At 36.1% G+C, this 22,959-nt stretch overlaps 1 protein-coding gene across 1 annotated transcript in view; it reads left to right on the top strand.

Moving 5' to 3' along the window:
* LOC149285316 (roundabout homolog 2-like) overlaps positions 1 to 22,959 on the top strand; it is a 440,725-nt gene that overhangs the window by 227,795 nt on the left and 189,971 nt on the right. Inside the window, exon 2 of the mRNA XM_089495533.1 lies at positions 11,686 to 12,012. Coding sequence (XP_089351659.1) covers positions 11,686 to 12,012 — 327 coding nt within the window. The remainder of the gene's footprint in view (positions 1 to 11,685; positions 12,013 to 22,959) is intronic.

Here is a 22,959-nt window from a genome sequence, read left to right as displayed (position 1 = left end):
ATGTTACGTCCAAAGAGACATTAGGAAGATAGATCTCGTAATCAAGAGATGTCTATGCTTAGAGGCTTTGACAATATACAATATTGTGCCGTTAAAGACGTATATTCATATACTCCTAAACTTTTATTCCTGGGCTTAATGAACTGCACAAAAAAATGGATTTTATGGATACCCTCCAGGATAGATGTGTAACTAAAACAATCAATGTTTCTTCTGGACAATATTTTTTCCATCAAAGCGGCTTAAAGTTTTTGGAATTCCTAAATTCCCCATTTTAAAAGGGAGAGACTGAGTACGGTGATACTTGCTTACTCCCAGAAAGATACAGACTTCTGTACATGATTACTAGCGCTGAAATAACGCAGAAAATGAGATGAGTTTGCATCTAATTTTGCATAAGCCTATGTTTGCAAACAAAGTGTCAACTTCAATCTACTGTTGAAATGTCTGCATAGAACAATGCAAATAAAAAAAACAAAATAAATAAATGTATATTATATGCTAGACATAAAGTCCCCAAAATTCTTCAATTCTAGAGTATTGGAGATGCTGATTCATAGCTACCCTCAATGGCCTTACGACATGCCCAATACTTAGGGTAGAACAAACTTATATGTCAAAAAAGCTCGTTCATATAAAAATCTACTGTTATTTAGGCAAAAATGGATTAGCTCTAAGCCAAAATGCAAAATGTGCACAAGTTTCCTTTTTGATTCTACGATTGTTGCTCCAAATTTAAATATGGCTGTTAAAATGCGTAAAAAAGCTTTTAAGGGGATTAAATACCAGCTAAACAAGTTACAGGAAAAACATTATGTACATGTTATTTTAAAAGTTTATAAAAAAAACAACAACTGTTATATTGGATGACAGCGGCAATATATTGATAAATCATCTGTGGTACTTCACAGGTTAAAAAGCAGTCTTATCTTAATTGAGAGGAAAAAAATAAATTACGGAATAAAACAGATCTTTGAAAATCTAACCTCATGTTTCTTCAAATTAAGAGTGAAATGAACTCATTAGTACAACGTAGATTACAAGAAACTACAATGTCAATAAGGGGTTACCTTATTCAATTATGTATGATTTGATCAAGAAGCTGTGTTATTGCACATGCAGAAGGAGAGAATAAAATAATTACTGCCCGGTCTCATTACAAGATTTCTATTTCGTGATATTGCTGTTCATTACAATCTATTCCCAGTGTTCCTCCCATTATACCTTTATCTAATGAAACTGCAAAATTACTAGTAGTATTTCGGTGTTCTCATGTCTGGAGGTAGTTGCAGAGCCTTTGCCGTGTTTGTATAATGCAAAAAACAATCTGTAATGTTTTTTATATGTTTTATTCAAAGTCTGGGTCATTTTGGGGGTGTAGACTGGCCTCAGAAACAATAAAGGAATTAAGAAACAGTTAAATTATATTTCAAGTGTAACCAGCCAAGAAACCATATGGGTTGAGCAGATATATATGCATGTTCCTGGTAGGCCATCACAGTGACTCCGAGCAGCAGGGTAATACATAATATCTTGGTGACTGTAATCAAGGGTTCTGCCGCTAGAAAGGCAGGGATACTGAGATTTGTGCCATGCGACATAAACTTGTTACACTTGTTAATTACTATTAATGATCTGTTTTAGTCAGGGGTAACAGGCCCGGGTTGATCACCTGGAACACTGCTCCAGTGGCTGCTCTCTTATTTTAGTTTCTTTCTTTCCTAAAAAAAGGGGGTTAAAGACTGCTCTTCAAAAGAATGAAAATGCAAGTGCTTCGTCTTCCAAGTATTTTGTAAAAAGATTTTGCAAACATCAAGGGATTTAGTTACTAAAGGGAGAGCTGTGCTTTGAACTCCTAGATTTCGCTCTACGTTACGAAGGTCCAACCTCAAGGAGCTTCTTCTACAAGAAGACTTTGGCCAAGCTTCTATAATGTATAGTTAAATCCGTGAGATTTCTTCAGTGTCTCCCCACACATTTAATTAAGCATTATACAGGGGTCAGCTCACCCCTTCTTGGTGGAGGAGCTTTTTAGTGTTGGACCTTCAAAATAAAAAATGAAGTAAGGGAGTTAAAACCACAACACTCCTGCCAACATTCACGCTAACTCTCCCTTTAGAGCATTAACCCCAAAGCTTGTTTTGGTGTAAACTAACTCTCTAAACATGTCTTCCTCTCTACATACAATTCTCCTAAAGGTATGTATATATATTCTAACAGTTAAATAAAGACACTGATACATTTTTAAACTTTCTTTTGATGTATATTGTTGGAGGACGGCTTTGAGTTTGTAACGGTTACATTTGTTTCCAGACAGGTAGAAGCTCGCATTGTTTGTAGGGGACCTCTATCTCTGTGTTTGTTACATCAAACAACTTTGAAATAACTCATTTATCAGTTTTGCTTAGAACTAAGACATCTGTTCAGATTTTGATAAATATTTTGATCAGAGATAGTAGCCATCTGAAGATATGATGGATTCCGGCCATTTGTGTTTCAGATGCATGAAATGCCCGTTAAAAGTTAAACTTTTTAGTCTCTTTTTAGAATACAAACGAGCAGATACGTGTTGGGTTAATGAACAACTGTGCCGTAAAAAAGTCATAACCCAAAAAAGCTTCAAAAAATATATTTTTTAAAAATATCATATTTAAAAAAAAAAAATGCAAGAATATATATATTTAGATCTGCTATAAGTTTTTGGGGGTATTCACACGTGAGTGTTTTTGCCTACAATTGGTTGATTTTATCTAAGTTATCTTTAGTCAATATTACACTCAAATGGACTCACCTATCCAATGGTGCATCTGTATTTATTTTTGTGTTTTTTCACTTTTCATAATGTGTGATATTGAGTTTACCCAATCAGAACCAAGACATTTCTTTTTTTCTGTTGATAAATACAGAACAATAACTTTGTCCCAGAACTGCGAGAGTTTAGCCATGATAAATAACCCCACGTGTCTCTAACTCCGGTACGAAGATATATCACGACATACTAGATATTCCCTTTGTGCTTTAACTAATACCAAGAATTCCATCTCATTCTCAGACCTGCATGTACAATAAAACATGATTCATCTACACACCCAGTCCATAGACGGGATCAACAGACTAAATATGCTTAAAGACTTCACTTTTTGTTTATCTAAACATATGCTACTTTATAAGAAGATGCCTTGATATTGAAAATACTTTGAAGACACCAAAGTTTGACCGGAATGAAAAAGGAAACAAATTATACTCGGTTCATTGTTTTGTAGTAAGATTAAGGTGGAACGGTAAAAAGTGGGCCCCGTGAGAGCAACAACCACCATGGGCCCTGTCAGTGTAAATGGATATTTGATTACCCAGGTTGAATCTGTTATGAAAACATTCCTTCCTTAACCTTCTTGAATGTGTCTGGTCTCAGATAGCCGCAGGTAAACTAGCTGCCTTTTAGTTCGCTCCACAAGGGAAGATTGTGTGTCCATGATAAACATAAGTTGTGTTATATGTTTACACTCAATTGGTTTCACTTCAAAAAAAGAAAACATGGAAGTACAACTTTACATAGTTTAGTGGACAGGCCTCTGCAAACCGTAAGTACATGTCTGGTGGTGGAATATCATGGAGCCGTTAAACAAGACTTGAGTACTGCAAGAAAATTTTATTTCCCTGACGTATACAACACTTCAAAAGTTTGGGGTCATGGAAAACAAGGACATTTCTAATTGCAAAAGGGTTTTCTAACGGTCAATTAGCCTTTTAAACTTAAACTTGGATTAGCGAACATTGGAACACATGAGTGATGGTTGCTGATAAAGGGCCTCTAAAGATATTCTATAAAAAATTGTTTCCAGCTACAATAGTCATTTACAACATTAATGCCGTCTGCGCCATATTTTCATTTCATGTCACTTCAATGGACCAAATGTGCTTTTGTTTAAAAAACAAGGACATTTCTAAGTTACCCCAAACCAAAGTGTACGTGATGTGACCTGACCTGTAGGGTTGTAAAGCATGATTGGTTGATTGGTAATGATTAGTCCCTCTGATTTTGCCTTCAAGGCAGCCTGTGGATGTGTAGGGGTATTAGTTGTTTCAGTTTGACCATACGGTCCATACTTGCCTCACAATTTTGGGCACACTTACATATATACATACAATATATATATCACTTCTCATTTCAAAGGTGGTTCTTGGTCATTATATTTGTGTGGAAGTGATCTGCCAGGAGCTGTTTCTCTAACATAGCTTAGCTGGATATCTAAGATTAGTATGGGAATATTTTTTTAATTAAATACACTTCACTAATTCTATGGTTTACTCTAAAAATGTAAATAAACCCTTCATGTGACATCTCATCATCTTTAAATGCTATTACTATACAGTAAATGTTAACCATACACAACCATTATTGTAATAATATATGATTATTAGAATATTCTAAATTATGAAGCATCAGAAGTATTGTTAGTGTCATTATCTTGATTAAGTTGATTAAGGGATGTAGTTGCTGCAATCACAGTTTTTGTTTAAAAAAATCATATAATCTGTTACAAATAATGGGGATATCTGGGCACAAATTATGTGTTTGAAGAAATATTAATTTTATAGACTCCAACACTTAATATTATGAGTTAAAGGTCATTTTTCCAATATGAAATTTTCATTAAAAATATACTGTTCAATTTTAATATTTTAAATATTATTTGAATATTATTCCATATTTCCGATTCAGATTTCTTTAAAACAAAATCCTTTGTTCCTACATGTAGAATAAATGCAGGACAACAACATTAAGAGAATTAAGGGCCGAAGGAGTGTTATGATTAATCAAGAAGGAAAGTTCGGAAGTCTTTCATTATTCATCAGTAAATGACAATTTGGAGAAGGCTGCAATGTTTCGATAAATGAACCCTGTCTGCACAGAGAAGCAGCCAGATTCTTTCTGAACCAGAATAAAGAAAAGCACTGAGCTCCCTTTTTGTCAACATGCATATTAAATAACTTTCTTTTGCGTATAATTGTAACACGTACTTCTTGTAGTCTCCAAGGAGCACCTAGAAAAAAAACATAAGCATTCCGGTATTTTTTTCTGAAACTCTCCTTCCCTGTTTATGGAATATTTGATTTGTTTTCGACTCTTCCGCCTACTTGGTAATTTATTGACTTTCTTTTGTTTTTCCTTTTTCTTAACTATTCCGTTTTTCCAGCTGTCCGTATAGGGATTCGAATTTTTTTTTTCTTTCTTAATTCAAGGGTTGAGTGAGAACACAGCACAGGTGATCATCTTGATATTGGCCCATAATTTGATCTTTATTAGGATGGTTTTTTTTATTTACGAAGCCATACACAAGCGAGGCAGCACACTACACGTTGATGCTCACGTAGAGTGTGGCCAGGCATATTCAGCCAGTGGCACACTACAGTACCTGAAGCAGCAGATCGGGTGAGTGTGTGGTGCTGTCGGCCAACAACCCACTTGCCCAGTGTGACAGATGGCCACACAATTCAAGCCATTATACAACAGCACAATGTCGTTTAACACAATGAGTAGAAAATATTGTTGTTAATTACTTCAGTTAAAAATAAACCATAGACTGATAACATTGTAAAGGTGAGCGGTCATAGGCTTGATACTTATGAACCACTGGCCTTAAATCTGCATATATAACTGTAAATCTAGCTTGTTGCTTAAAGAAGTGTGTCTACTTTAAGAAAGTGTGTCTACTTTTGTTTGTGTGTGTATATCATTGTGAATGCAGTAAATAAGAGGGAACAAAGCATCTTAAACATTCTAAGAAGGGACAACCTTGAGGAAGCTTTAGCTCAACACAGTGTAACAAACCATGTATTCAGCTTCTCTTTCTTTCAAGGCAATCTTAACACGAGCGTCCATATGACAAATGAGCCTACTTTGTTATCTCGGTTTAGGTCTCCTTTGCTTGGGTTTTGAGGTTTGTGGCCTCTTGAAGATCGCTGTAGTTCAGATGAACTTGGTAATGGCTAACAAAATGGCTTTCTTGAGTTCCCGTGTTTGGAACACGAAGGGCAACGCTCTAAGTCACACGCAGAATAAATGTGTTCTACAGGCCACCGACAGGGCGCGATTAGCCTAACTGCACAAGACAATAGTGGAGGCATCTGCTTGGTTAATTTTGAGAGAAAATTTAGCAGATGGAGGCTGAAGATTTAAGTGATTAGAAGGTAGTAGATTGGAATACAAATTGGATTAAAAGAAATTAGATTGATATAAATCGAATTGAGTCACAACAGTTTGTGTTGTTCATACCAAGGGCCAGTGGATTATGGGAGAAGCAGATGCTCCAATGAGATAGGAATTAATGTGGCTTTGACAGTCCATCTGGGAAGGTCTGAATATCTAGTACAACTCTAATCTCTCTCTCCATTTATCAATGCCATAATGTTAATTATTACTTCATTCATTAAGTTCTTACAGAGGGAAAAATTTCACCCTTAGCATCACTCCGCTACCAGAATTTGTTATTCTGCCAAGAAATGAAAATCCCTATTTAGCTGGGCTTACTCGAGTTGATTGCTGTCGTAGAGCAGTGTCACGTGACGATACTGGAAAATGTATTGCTTTTTTGTTTGGCAATACATTTCCTATCATAAATTGCTCTGTGTTTGACAGCTTGCCTTGATCTCTATATCACATCATCCTAGCGGTACAAGGACTAAGTTCGGTTTATGCAATTTTAATCCTAGAACAGAATACTGTTTATTTTAAGGCTTCGAATGCAGACAGCAGAAAGATCTATCTAATATCTAATAACGTTTCACTTTATATATATATATATATATATATATATATATAGTATATATTTGTTTTTTTTATATAAAGTGAACTTGTTTGAAAGCTTTTGTCAGAAGTCGCTGTCCATTCTTGTGCTGAATTATTAGGCTTGTGTCAATTAATTCGAACATTAACATTGGAAGACTTGCTGTGATGATTGTACAGCTAAAGCCCATCAATGCATGGCTAATGTGTTTACATACAGGGTGGCCGTCGGAAATCTTGGGGCCCAGTACATTCTTAAGGGCCGGGCCCCCATGGCCCTCCCATCAGCCTGCCCCATGTCCATCCCACTGCCCCGCCCATAGCTCCACCCATCACTCTTCCTTAAGATCCTCAGTAACATATTTTCACACACACTAACATACTTACACACACTTATACTATCTTACACAAATTAACATACCATACACACACATGCAGTAACATACCATACACACACAGTATCATACTTACACATTGAGTAAGTGCTAACATACACACATATATAGTAACATACTTACACAGACTAACGCCCTAACATAAACACACATACACTAAAATAGTACCGGCCGTGCCCCCCCTGTTAACACGTTCTGGTAATTGAGAATTTAACCCTGCATAGTATACATATAAAAGAGAGCTTGTTTTAAGATGAATCTTTAGTGTTCCTTTAAGAACCCTGCGATGCTCGTAATAAGGATGACACGATGTATAGTCTACATTCTTCATTGTTGCTAATAATACAGAATGCTTTGGAGACATTGGTTTACATTAACATTAGTGATGTCCAAAACATTAGTGATGCCCTTTCATGCCGCTCGTACGATGAACATGCTATTCTCTCCAATGTTAATTTTATGATACAGCGCCACAAAGAGAGTCCGTTCAGTGCATTAGGCATTCGCGTGCATTCCAGAAGGGGATGTTCATTAAAGACCATCGTATCTAGGTCACAAAAATGCATTCAAACGGGTATATTGTTTGCAACCATATGTCAGGCTGCTTCCTGCAGAGAGCGCCAAATATAGAACCAAATCTCCTAATCTATGCAGTTCCATTATTTTTAGGGAAATTAGTAATAGATGATTTAACCATGTTTCAGTTAACGTGCATATAAAAATATTGATTTTCAATCAAGGATATTATGGAGCAAATAATCATACACTCCCTGACGATGTCTTAAAGGAATACTGTAAAACCAAAGAGTAAAATTACATTATACTGTTAACTTCTTAAGTGCCGGGCTGTTAACTACAGCTTTTGGCTTCTCTCTTTACACTTTGTTACACTTTCAATCATTCATCTATTGTGACCATTAAAATCAAATTAAAATCTGTAGGTATGTTGACCTTTATATTTTTATTGGCTGGAGGAAACTGTATTCACAATCTATTTATAGTATAGCCCATTTCATTTAAGTTACATATTTTTGCCTGGCTGGATGCTTTGTTTTTTTTTTTACCCTCACACATCCTCTGCTGCAATCCATAAGTTTTAGGTGTATTCCATAAGTTTTAGGTGTATTTTTGCAATCTCTATTACTGAAAATACTTCCGCATCTTCTTCTTCAATCTTCTATCTTCGTTCACATCTCCGCTGACATAACCAAAAGTGCTGCCATATTGCCCTTAGTTCAAGTTAGGGCCAAATTATGGCGCTTTCAGTAATGCCCCCTCCCCCGGTTGGATGAGCGGGGAAAGGATGTCACCACAAGCGGCCCCATTTTGGAGGAATTTCGCCCGTGTTATTTCCGCAGAGGTGCAGAAGAAGGGAAGGGAAAAGATGAAATATAGAAGAAGATGAGGTAATGAAGGTAGGGAAACATTTAGAAAGAGTGAGAGAGAAAGTGAGTAAGAGTCATTTTCCTCCGATTTATGGGGGGTCTGACCTTGTTTTCGTGGCTTCGTACAAATTGCTGAATTTACAAAAATTTGGTAAATTTTCAGTTCGCACAAGTGTATATATATATATAATCCAATTGCTAAATTGTATAAAAAAGATGGGTTTTGAAACCCAAAGGGCACAAATAGAAATACTGGCTCTACAGAAGCAAAACACCATCTTGCAGCCTGACATGAGAAATAGCTGCTGAATGCAATGCAGACGCGGAAATGAGAGAGGAAGGTTACCCTGGGAGGGAAACACAGCATACGGCATTTTGTATTCTGAATTGACTTGAGGGAAACCATGATCCTTGAAGTGCAGTGTGTATGCTAAATGAAGAAGATATTTGAATCATTATTCAATCAGCTTTACAACATGTGAACAGTAGCAGATGTTCGGTTGAAGCTGTTGCTATGCTTTCATTATTATACATTCCTTTTTATGCACTTGGAGAGTCTTTAAACATCCACCAGCAACAACTCTACAGGAGAGTATTTATGCTCAAGTGCGGAAATCCTTCAGACACGACTTGGCCGTTTATAGCAAAGCAAAGTATTTTTACCTAGTGTGGCCATCAATAGTAATACCACTGGAGATCCTTTCTAAGAAGTGCAATGGTATTGGACAATCATTCAATAATGAGATGTAAAAGAAGTTAGTAGTAAGATCAAGGTTATGGGAGTTTACTTATAGCGTGTTTTCCTTTAGTAGGAAGGTGTTGCTAATGAAGGGCTGGGGGAATGAGGTCCTGGTTCTAATACGGACAGGTATGGTAAAAAGAAAAGAATGAGCTTCAACAACCTCTACCCTTTCGTGGTTTGGTCCTTCTGTAATTTCAGTGGGTAGGTCTGGCATGGTTTATGAGTGGCTTGGTAAGCCAAGACTAAGATCTAGATAGGCCCTGGCTCAACTTGGCTTGTGCCACTCCAAGGCCAGCTCAGCCACCTCCAAGCATGAGAGTAATGGGGAAAAAAAGAAGTAAGGTGCAAAGCCTTCGCTGTTTGACACATAATGGGTTTGTAAGAAGTGTGTATTTTTGAAATATTCTTAAGCATCCTATTTAAGAAAAATTGCTTTGTACCTAACAAAGTGACCTAATAGCAGGACACATTAAAGAAGAAAATGCAGTTGTTGCAAAACCGCTGTGCTGCACATTGAAGCAGATGCTACATATCTCAATTCAAAGACATTTTAGAGTCTCTTGTCACTTTGATCCCGCTTACAAAAGCTGCCATATGTATTTAATTGAAAAAGAAGTAAAATGCTATGTTAGAAGCCTTTATAAGCACCCTTTAGGCTAATGGAGGAATGTATAAGAATTTCTGCTACTTTGCGCATGTGGAAACAATTTATATGAACCATTTAATTTTAGAAGATATTTCTACTCCAAAAACAAATGCCTTATGTTCCTTATCTTTTTTTTATACATGCCACTAATGCTCTTAAAGTCTTATTTTCATTTTTTTTTGTTTACATCTAAAACAAGGCTTTTAACATTTTATATAACTAAATGTTATCTCAAGCACCACTTTTAGGTGTCTTCCATCTTAAATCTTGAATAAAAGTGCGTTATCATAGAAATCCTATTTAATATTTATTATCCCCATTGTGACAGTTATGGAATGGAAATTTAAAGAGACACTCAATTATTTTAAGCAGAGGAGCCACTATCAATTCAAAGTGTAGCATTACCATTTAAATAGAGGTGAGAGTGTGGGATTCATTGAACTGGAGTAGATTCTGGATCTATTTAGCTGGCGGACTGGTAAATACCCCACTTTCAATTACGTTTCACCGTAGGAAACAGGACAATTCCTATTCACTTGACTGGATCGATGTCCTTACACTCACTCTGTGGAATGGAAAGTGTCTTATCTAGATCATTGTTCTTTTCTGGATGACTTGATTTGTATCCTTTGAAACTTTGTAAAATCAAAGTGTGCTTTATGCAGGTCAAGCACTCATTTTTTGGTGTCCTTAACAGGATAAAAATCATTAGCTACCTGTAAAGTGTGACATAACTGGTTGGTTTCACTTTATAGAAAGGTTATATCAAACCTAGGGAACCTTCATTAATTGTAATAGGATTTTACAGGACACTTAGTCCCATTACACAGAGGTGCACAGTATGGAATAATGCATCAGAGGGTAACCATTTGTTTAAAATGAGGGCATACCGTAGAATTTCTTATTCCAGAGGAAAAATCTCAAGAATGAAAAGAAAAATATAATGTATTTTAGAAGAAAATACATTGTACTTGCAAGAAAAAAGTATTGAAATAAAATGTTGCAAAACTTTATTTTTTAATTATTGTATTTTGATAAAATGTAACAGTGTCAAGATTTCTTCATGTAACAAAAGTCATCAAAAGGAGTGAGGGATTATACTGAAAGGGTATTATTGTGCCTCAGAATAGCTTTTGATTTCTTCATATGAGGAAAGACTTTTATTCTCTAAATTTGTGTGCAGTCATGGCCTTGTTGATGATGTCAGGATATGATGTCATCATTGTATTAGCTGAATATTAGGAAAATGATCACCACAGCTCCACTCTGCTACTTCCTAGTGACCCCAGAAAGCACTTTTCTTATCTTGCTTCTTCTTCCTGAAATAAGTAGAAGTTAGATGTAAGACAAACCAAAATGTGCCAAGTGGCAACATTGTTTAATTAATGCTGCTAAAATAAATCCACTTGTAATTCTGTTTCTATATTTTGGGAAGATACTAAAGCATTAAAGTATTACGTTTATATATTTGTGAATAGCACAAAATGTTCTTTCGTAGCGGAGGAATGTGAAACTTCTCCATCCTGTAAACAGTGTTTTTATTGGGTTTTCAGCATGATTTTAAATAATACAAAATCAAATAAATATTTACAAAATCTAAGAAGAATGTTCTGGAACTCGGATGGGTGGAGGGTACGTTGTGAATCGTATACGTGCCGTGCAAGAATTCAACAATTATTGTAGTTGGCCTTCACGTCTTTTAAAATATGAACATTTGTATTTTTTCATAGGATCCCGACTACGTCAGGAAGACTTTCCTCCAAGGATAGTCGAACATCCGTCAGATGTGATTGTTTCGAAGGGAGAGCCGACTACGTTGAACTGTAAAGCCGAAGGTAGACCAACGCCTACCATTGAGTGGTACAAAGATTTAGAGAGAGTTGAAACAGATAAAGATGACCCCCGCTCCCACCGAATGTTGCTGCCCAGCGGATCTTTATTTTTTTTACGCATTGTACATGGGCGAAGGAGTAAACCAGATGAAGGAAGCTACGTGTGTGTTGCGAGGAATTATCTGGGAGAAGCTATGAGTCGAAATGCATCACTGGAAGTAGCATGTAAGTTTTTCTTTTTTTTAATATTGCAATGTAACAATCTGGTATTCTATTCTGAGTAAATACATAAATAAATATCCTATTTCATTTACTTTTTGGACATTGGAATGAATGTACGTTAAGACATAATGGTACAGAAGGACAAGAGGGCCCTGCTCTTGAAAGCTTACAACCTATTATGCATTTTATCTTAGTTAATGAATCTTGGCCAAGGACATCTAAAATAGCACTTAATACGTAAAATGTGACCGATAAAGATTTTCAATGCCAAATGTTCACTTTGTACAGTTCTGTGAGAACAAGAAATGTAATAAAGCAGAATTATTTTCTCAGATTAAAGAGATTTTAGCGTTTTAACAATGCATGTGAAGGAAAGCATGTTTAGAGGATTGAAAAACAAAAGAAAAGGTGGAAAGGTAATCTGAAGTAACCCTTATGATTGTATTTTCCACATTACAAACGCTGCCCATAATACTTTTCTACATAGTGATAATAAAAACTTTCGTCAAAAAAAAAAGTTTCAAGAGGTAATAACAGCTTTCCCAAAATTTTTTTCTTAATATGTAATGGTTTCATTATACAGTTAGACGGGTTTATTGCTTTTAATATATATTTTTTTAAATTCTCACCTTATGTTTACCTTCTAGTAGAAATTCATTAACCAGAATGTTACATAGTTGATTTAGGAAAAGCCCAGATTTATTAAATGTGTCCTTTTACAGTTCTCTACGATATTCTCCAACATATAATAATAAAAATAAGCCCCGGGCTCGGTCTTAATTAGCGTAACCGCTCAAGACACCCTTGGCTCACAGGTCTGCTTCGTAAACCTATTCAGTATTTCTGCCATGATCATTGATAGCTTAAGAACTCTCACTTTAAGAAAGCCTTGTCTTGTCTCAGTCTGAATCCTCTTTCCTGAAAAGCTTAATTTATGTTTTCTTGTTGTTTGCACACACGGGGATGTGCGGTTCCTCTAACAGTTCATCATATTGACCTTGAATATGTTTGTACATGGTAATCATGTCATCTCTTTAAATGCAAAGTAAACAAACCTAATTTGGAAACCTGGCCTCTATAATTTAATTCTTACGTTCCCTTTATTCAGTGTTGGCCTTCTTTTGTGCTCCTTCCTTACCCATAAGGGTTTTTTTTTTATTATTTGTTAACTGGAGGCCACATTTCCATTTGAGGCCTAAGTAAAGATTTGATTAGTAACAAAAGACACTGCCTAGCCTTTCTCGTTTGATTGACTTCGCAGCTGCTTCTTTATACCGGCAGCCTCCGGTGAATTTAAACCCCGCTCATGATTTCAAATACCACCAACAAGGTATCACTACATCTAACAATACTATGTTTTTTCATCTATACCACTAATACAACTATCCCCAGCAACGTACATGTCCTTGGTAAGACCTCATTTAGAATGTTGAGTAAGAATGTATTAAAATACATCACGAAAGTGGAAAAATGTCAGGATTAAATATTTTGGTTATGGGAACAAGTCTTGTTTACCTTTCAAGAGAGGGAAAAAACTAAACATATACAAATGTATATATTCAAGGTCAATACACATAATTCCCTCAGACTTCTTAATCAATAGTCTTGTACTGGTAACACAAGGGCATGGCTTAAGGTTATATTAAATTGCATTTAATGGGCAACATAGGTAAGAGATTATACATCAAAGAAGATTAAACAAAGTAAAATAAGCTTCTTCGAGTATTTGTACTTGATAGACACTTGTCTTTTACAAATGTAATTAGTCTGGCCCATCGGCGGAAACCATATTTGTTTCTTGTTGAAATAGAAATATTGCTTTTATTAATTAAATTAATTAATTCATAAATATATTAAGATACTTATGTGTCTGGAATGAAGCCGTTTGTAAAAATGCTCAGTCCCCGATAAGGGGAATAGCTTTAATTTCCTACCTTAAATGAAAAATGTGCCAAAGTATTTATAAATAACTAGCTTTTTTGATCAACACTCCCTATCGTTTTTTCACTATCTATACGAATGGGGAACTTTTCTGATTAATATGATTAAGCTTATTATTCTTCGGTATCATCCCCTTAACGTTTACTGGTCCAAAGTTCCTAGGTTGTGTTCCTTGTAAGTAATGGCACCACGATCATGTTTCACTATGTTTGTGTCTTTCACCAAGGGGAATCACAGAGCTTGAAAATCTTTTACTGAGATCAGGTAGTGAATGAAGCTTTGGGTTTCTTTTTGTGGACGCGATTGTTCGAGTACAGTCACTTGGAATGTATTTCAGAAAATCCCAGTGCATCAGCCCTTGGAGATTGGGTTTCGCACTAAACTCAGTGATTCCAGTTCACCCAGTTGGCATGAAAGTTGCCATGTGGGCTAAAATGCTGATGTCAACGAATGTGAAATGTTTTGCCTCTTTTAAGTTTTGCGGAACCTCGTAAAATGATTATGAACACAACTTATAAAATACAACTTTTACCATTTTTAATGTTATTTTATTTTACACAAACTTCTCTAGGAGCGCAGGGTTTAAAGGGCAGAGATGTTTCATGTAAATATTTTATATATAGTACATCTCCATCCTCATACCCTTAATACATCTTTATCCTTATATATTAGGCTTTCTAAAAGTGCATATTTTTGAATAGCCTATTTAGTAATTTACGAAATCACCTCTGTCAGATTATTACGTGTTTCTATTTTCCAACATGAATGTTTTAAAACATATCTTACCATTTAAAATTGGTTCTGAACCAACACTTAAGCCTAACCCAAGTACCATCCCATTGATACCATTACCCTCTCTGCGAAAGGATTGCACATTCGCTGTTTGAAGGTCACGAGCGAAGTACAAACTGTAATAAAAGCTTGCAAAATAAAAGCGAGGCTTCAGTGTTAAAGATATTTCAAGCTAGAGATCACAGAACATGAAGAGATTTAAAACCATAGCACCATTTCTGTAATGGTATCATGTACCTAGAGAAAAGCCATCTCCTCCTTTGAAGTGTAGCTGGCTGAATTGTCCAATTAAGCCCTTTGGGGATCAGAGCGCACATTTCAAATAATATATCTTTCTTCCTTAATATCTCAGAATCTCCATCTTTTTTTGAATTATTATTTTTGTTTTTTTTTATTAAATTGCATATCCTCTGTCGAGCTCACTAAATTAAGAGATTAAAGGTTGATATCATAACTCATTTCGCATACGGCAGTACAAAGTTTCCAAACCCCTTGTGACAATAAAGAGTTTTAAAATGACCCACTGGTCAATTTTTATTATATTTAATCTGTTTCCTTTATTAGATACATCCATCTCTGGTCTCCAGTGAAAGATTATTTGGTTAAACCAAATAAATACTCTAGTATCTTCTTGTTGTTCACAACATCAGCCAGTATTCTGTTTCCATTGTATCAGTAGAAGTCTACTGATGCTTTATTGTCTATAATATCTTTTATATAATGATCCACGCATCAGAAGATAAAAATACTATGAAGGACGATTCCTAAATAAACCGGCATCTCATGTATGCAGAGTCAATTTGCATCCCTTAGAGACCGGAGCTGTAGCCCCAGGTGTTTAATTGTGTGATAGCCGCTTAATCTATCGACCAGCGTAAGAGGGTACAGTGGCCAAAATGAACATTTATGAAAAATTTATGAATTCCCTAGATTTTTAGTTACTTTTCTCAACCCCAAGACCCTAATTATTATAGTACTGAATAGCGTTGAATAAAAAAAAAAAAAAAAAGAAGTGGATTTTCATATCTACTAGGATTGGCAATGTCGATTCATACCCTCTGGTTGATGGCTGACATCAGGAGTCGATGGTACCATTAGACTTGTTACAGTATGGTTGGATGTGTTATATTGGTACAGCTGGCTGTAATACGGTTATTTGGATGTTGAAAATTTGACAGCATTTTTTTAAAAGGAGTAAATCTTATTTGGAGGCACTACACACAATGGTGTAACCTCGTTTGTATTATTGCTATTGTTATTATTACTACTAATAATTATTAGCTTTAGATACAACTTCCAGACTACACCATGAGGTCACACCAATAGCCGTCCTAGCCCAAAGTTCAGATAGGAGGATTCATTGGATGCACTGCAGCAGTGCTCATCGAAATAAACTATTTTTGCACCTATTCCAGCCTTTCTTTCTTTCTTTCTTTCTTTTTAATTTATTTATTTATTTTTGCAAGCTATCTTTCACCTTGCTGAGCATTTTCTAATTTTAACCAAGCAACACACTGAGATTAAAGTAACATCAAGCGTATTTAATCAGTTACATCTCCACACCTATCTTCTCAGTGCTCTAATTTTATCATAGATATGTGAATAATAATTGAAGCTGTCGGCCGCAGGCACGCGGCGCCGCTTGGTAAATCAGCAGCAATGCATTATGGAGCAAAATTAGATTAGGAAAGAAATATGATTGTGAAAAATAATATAGAAAATCTTATTTGAATGTATTAAAGACCATTAGTCCAGTCGGCATGTGGACATTAGGCAATGCTAATTATTTTGTGTATTCAACCAACTTATCAGTCCTGATATCCCATGTTATCAGGAAGTTTCTTTTTATACTGTAATAACGGTGATTTAGTGTTAATTAACCAGTGGGACTATAGCTGGAATATAAAATGAAACCCTAAAACCCCAAACCAGCCAGCTTCACAGGTTATCCATCCAGGCTATAGATTGTATCTAGAAAAGAAACATATTATTGAATAATTATCTCCTTTCCGATACAATTGTATGTACCTCCATTTAATAACTAGCCATGAATTAAGTTCCAAATACGTAGAGATGTTACTACCTATCACTCATAAATAAATCAAATCCATTGTGTATTAACCTATACCCCTTCTGCTGAGATGCTCTTCCACTGATCTACAACCCTCTCCGTTAAGTAAAACTTCCTTACATTACATCTAAGCTTCTAACCTTCTGGTATTAGATTAAGATCTCCCTTCCTTTGCTATCCACAACATTTACTGAAAATGTGTTGTTTGATATTCTTTTTACATTATCGCATTTTAGATACCACACTCTTATCTCCCCTCTAAATTGGAAGTCATTTGATTTCAGTCCAATACTGTGTCTGCATTTTGTATCACTTTTGAAAAAGCGCTAGCAGAATCACATGTTAATTAAATAGACTCTACCGTCTCTGATCATTGAAGTACTTCATGTGTAACGTATCCTCACCCTAAATGTAGCTCACTGACCACATCAGCTCTCTGGCTGATATCCCATTACCTTGGCTTTATCCAGGAAAACTGTCTTTGCTTCCAAAGCCGAGCCATTCTGCCTCTGAACTTGCAGCTCTTAATGCCTATTAAGTGTCCAGATAAACCACATGTGGACCTGCCTCGACTGATCTAATAATCTAGTATATTATCTACTGATTATTATGCTTTCAAGTAGAGGCTGGTGAGTTGTCCAAATTGAACCACAAGCCAAGCTAGAACGCATCATGAAATAAGATGACACAGGTCTACAAGTGAGAGGAACCTTGCTTGGTCTACTCCTTCTACTTCCAGGCATTTGGCTCAAAGCCACAATCCCCATCCAGCAATTCAAGCTTTATAACACCTGCGCTACTTCATTGGCTCATTTCTGGTCCGTGTTAATTCATAGGTATATAATACACCTGTGAACATTGGTTGTAGTACTGCTTTCCCTTTCAATCCAATTTTGGTTATACCATCATATTGCCACAGGATGGTGGCCTCAAACCTAGTGGGCTACATTTAGGAGAAAGCAAGGTAGGAGAATAGCTACTAGATGCTCTTAACTACAACAAATGGTAGAGAATGGGGTTAATTATAGGAAAAATTAAAAAAAATACATCCACGGAATTGACAGAATGAGATCCCAAACCATGAAGTAAAACTCCAAGAGTCCCAGGAACTCCTCAAATATTTGAAGAATTTGAGGTTTAATCAATAACACACATTCTGCTGTAGAATGCTAGATGTATGGACGTTCCTTCCAACAGAAGCGTTAAAAGCAGAATTATGACTAGGATAACCATAACACTTGAGCACAGAAGATAAAGAACACGGCAATATATTTTAAATAGGACATGGCTGACTTAACTGAGCTTGCTGAATTTTACTTTATGTTAGTGGAATGACCACAAACATTTCTGTATGGACTCATTTGTGGAGTTGATCACTGCAGTTTGGAAAGGGAGGTGTGTTTCTCTCCTTTGAAGCATCACTGGAACATTAGACTTGTTTTCTATAAACAAATATATTTTGTTCTATAGTTTTGCGTGTTACATCGGAGCAATTATAAAGAGCAATGGAATATGAAAATGTTATCGGTTCAAACATTTCCTAAGCTATTATTTACTCATTTCTTATTCCTGAGTCAGGATTTTACTTATCCGCCTTCTTGTACTTTAAAGTGTTGCTGACACAGCATGTAAAAATAATAATGACTTTATGGTCGCATCTCTTATAGTATGCAGGACAGCTGAATATGAGAGAAAAAATTCTAATAATAAAATTAAAATGCTGATGTAATCAGTACAAGAAATAGAACATACGGAGAGCACACTTTAAGCAGGTGCAAAGGCAAGCTCTAACTAGGCCTACTTCTTGCATGACATTCACAATGGGCCATACAGAAGGAAGTAGATAATTTCAAGTTAAATAAGACACTACGGGTTTTTAAATTATTATTTGGTAATTAATTATTGCCCCAGATGTTTGATCGCCAATTAATAAAGAAAAGCTCTATATAAATAATATGTACTGCTTCTCAGCAGACTTTGTTCACCTGATATGGGGAATGGTAACCTAGCATGCCAATTACCCATGCCCCATTTATTGATTTAGTTTGCCAACTCCTCAACAAGTCTAGCCTTCCCTCCTCTTCCAAGCCCAATTCTACTCTGACTCCTGTATGGAGCAGGTAGAGGATATCTCTTGAGGAACAGATATGGTAAGTATAGGCAACAAAACGCACAGTGCTTCTGTTTTTTTTATTATTTTGCACACAAATTATTAATTAACTTGGAAACAATTCACTATTATTATTATTATTATTATTATTATTATTATTTATTTTTCCGCTATTTAGGAAAGAGGCATGATGCAGGTAAAAATAATCAATTTAAGAAATTTAACATAAGATTATAAATATCTTTACAAACAAAATAATATCTAAATACCCGTCTTCATCCAAATAGATTCCGACATGTAATATAGAGGTGCTAGGGATGTCCTGTAACGTAATGTTTCACGCATACTTTTTCCCTTTTTGGAGCAGAAAACAGAAAAAGTTGAACCTAACATTTTTCCAAGGCCTTGAAGTTTTTTTGTGCAAATACTGATAGTTTGAGGCTGAGGTTATTGGAGGTGAAGCTAGAAGTGTTGACGTTGGGATTCTAAAAACATCCTCCTGTTTCTACACTATGAATCTCTGCACCTTCAGTCCCTAGAGGTGTTTGCCATTTTCCGTCTTCATTCATACACATTTGTAATGTAAGACTCAGTTCTTAAGTTAGAACCAGAACAGAATTCATAGTCACTAAACACACATATATATATTTGTGGCAATTTAGAAAAAATGTTAAAAGGCCAATACTGATTTAGTCTTAAAATTTTCTCACAGACTTTAATGGAAATAAAGGAGAAATATAATAAGAATGTTAATATATCTTATGTTATAGAATCAACATATCTTGTTTTGTCAGTTGTATATTTCATAAGTGACTATAATTATACATGGGATATGCATATAGCTTTTTTTAACATTGGGTCTAAGTAGAGACCTAGGACTGATTAAGGTTTTACAACTGGAAAAATGGGATGGAGTAGATGGCCCGAATGGTTCTCATCTGTTGTCAAATTTGATGTTTCTGTGTTCAAGTTAGTTAATTAACGTATTCTTTTTTTTCGTTTTGTGTTTAATGGTGTCTATCATTCCCATTCTCACCATACATAATGTTATGATAGGATGTCTGCTACAAGCATTCTATTATTTCAAGAATTTTGTCCGAACAAAAAAAGTAGAAAATAAAAGATCAAGAAAAATTCTAAGCAATGTAACATTAAAAAATAAAACAAAATTTTAATGGAAAAAGGTAATCTCATGACCAGATGTGCTGAACCCGCCTTTTAATTTCCAGTTGACATATTTATATAACATGTAATTATTTTCACCTTACCGTTTCCTTCATCACATTCCAGATACTGTTTAGTTGTGATGACCTTTGTAGAGCGTTCTTTGGTGAGTGATATAGTTAATGAGATCCAGTGACACTATGACCTCGACCTGCTCATGGCCCTTGGTCTTAGTCATCCATCTTCCAGGCTCCAAAGGTTAAATGACAGTACTTGGAAACATAGAAAACAAGTGAGAATAAACAAATTCAAGAGTTTTCTGTCATGGCTGCTAACACAGGTGGACATCCTCAAAGTAAGAATTAGGGCCATCATATTCCGCAGCCCTATCAGGAGAACATAGCTAAGGAGAACCTCATGAACATTCTACACGAAGCCTTCAAGAATCCATTGCCTATAATTCACCATTACTTGGTCTTTTCAACTGTGTCACGAAGAGTTCATCGAAAACCAAAGCACTTAAACGGTGATAGTGTTGTGTTGAAAGTGACTTAGTATGAAATGACATTACCTGGTCAAACATTATCTGTCAGAGAAAGTATAATAAAGGAAGAATGATTTCTCAACAAATCGTTTCCTTCTACGGTACTGAGATCCCAGTTCATTCGAACAAATGTGATTTGTATTGCAGTAGCCTGTTTACCCCTTAAGAGCATCGCTGCGATAAAATGTATGCTAAGTGACACTTAAATTCTCATTCAAGGAAAATATATCGGTGGTAGAACTGTCAAACTAGAAGGAAGCCTGGATTTTATTTTACAATCTTGCCCTAATACCTCACGTCTGCCCACAGCCAACAGAACAAATTAAAGCTCTTTTTCTAAGTAATCCAATCTGTTCAAATAATATTGAGCTAATAAAGTTAATATTTGTAATTGTAAGATTTATGGCAAACCGTGGCGTTTCTATTAGGTTATTTGTGACAGACAGATGCCAGGTAATAGAATTATTGCAAGCATTGTGTCGATAAATTATTGCCGCTAAGGAGAAAAACACTAAAAAATTCAGTCCCAGGTAACATAATATCTTGAGAAAGCAATGAAGTTAGAATTGGAACATATAACACTTAAATGTAATGTTCCTAAAATGTTTAGCTGGGTGAGGAAAGCTCAATTAAACATCAGTTTAATTCTTTAACCCCTTAAGAAGTAAGTCCTACCAACCAACATTTTAAAAGTCCAAAGTAAATCTTTATCCAAGGTTTTGAGAATCCAGAAGATTTATTGGACCCCAATAATGCAAAGTGTCTGATAATAATACATTAATGTGATATAATGTTAAAAGGGATCTATTTCATGCTCACATAGCTTTCTCCTCTTCATCCTCTAATGGGTCTGGCTTCTTAAACTACTTATATGTTACAGTGAGTGTTTTTCGAGGAGTGACTATTAGATGGGGCTCACTGGCAACTAAGACTTTTTATGAGACTTTTCCAGATTTGCTACTCAGAGTTATACTTCCTCACCTTCATGCGGCAAACACTAGATGAGTGGGATCATAATGTTGGATGCCCACTTGATTAGCGATCACCCCAATAAGCAGAACCTGCGTAAAAAACAGATTGGATTAACCTGAAAACCTAGTTTGTCTACAGCAGGGAAATAGATTTCAACACAAATGGGCTCATAAAAATTCAACTAAAGTACCGTATTTGCTCGATTATAAGACGAGGTTTTCTCCAGAGCAAATGCTCTGAAAAATACCCCTCATCTTATAATCGGGGTCGTCTTATAATCAGACCTCAAATAGGTCTGACTATGAGACTAAGATCCAGATCCCCTGCAGCGATGCAGGGGACCTGGATCCTCCTGTCCCCCCCCAACTTACCGGTGCTTCTGAGTCCCCGGTGCTTAGTCCGGGCAGCGTGTAGAGCTCTATGCGAATCGCGTAGAGCTCTACACGCTGCCCGGACTAAGCACCGGGGGACTCAGAAGCACCGGTAAGTTTGGAGGAGGGAGGGGGAGGGAGTGTTAAATGGGGGGCATAAGGCATTTCTGCAGGCAGAGTGCTCTATGAAATGCCTTTTAACCCCCTTAATGCCACTCTGCCTCCAGAAATGCCTTTTAACCCTCTATACGCCACTCTGCCTCCTGAAATGCCCTATACCTCCCTATATGCCACTCTGCCCCATAATATGCCTTTTAACCCCCTAAATGCCAGAGTGGCATATAGGGGTATAAGGTATTTCTGGAGGCAGAGTGGCACTTAGGGGGGTCAAAAGGCATATCATGGGGCACAGTGGCATATAGAGGGTTAAAAGGTGTATCATGGGGCACAGTGGCATTTAGAGGGTTAAAAGGCATATCATGGTGCACAGTGGCATATATGGGGTATAAGGCATTTCTGGGGCAGAGTGGCAAGCCTGGGGGCAGATATACATAACTGGGGGGGGCAGGTTGAAAAAAAAAGGAAATAAAAACAAAATATTTTTCTCAATCATAGCTTTTATTAACAAACAATTGTTCACATAGTTTACATGAATTAACATTTACTGGTAAAACTTTTTTCCTATAGGGTCGTCTGATATTCAGGCTTTCTCTTTTTTTCATAAATTAATATTCAGATTTTGGGGGGTCATCTTATAATCAGGGTCGTCTTATAATCGAGCAAATATGGTAATATGCTTTCACATTATGTCTGCAATAAACCTTCCCATTCCATGAGTTCTGGACCTTTTTTCCATGCATTGCTTCACGAGGAGCTCAAAAGCATGTCCTGCCCACTAAAACTCTCATAACATAATTTAATAACAATTAAGAGCCCCAAAACAAAAGAAAAATGACAGCACCAAATGCTCCTGCTAATTCCTTTC

This window comes from Sceloporus occidentalis, unplaced genomic scaffold (assembly GCF_023333645.1).
Source record: "Sceloporus occidentalis isolate IW3139 unplaced genomic scaffold, rSceOcc1.0.p SCAF_81, whole genome shotgun sequence".
Classification (NCBI taxonomy): Eukaryota; Metazoa; Chordata; class Lepidosauria; order Squamata; family Phrynosomatidae; genus Sceloporus; species Sceloporus occidentalis.
Note: the sequence above shows the minus strand (reverse complement) of the source record. Positions and strands in the feature narration are given on the sequence as shown.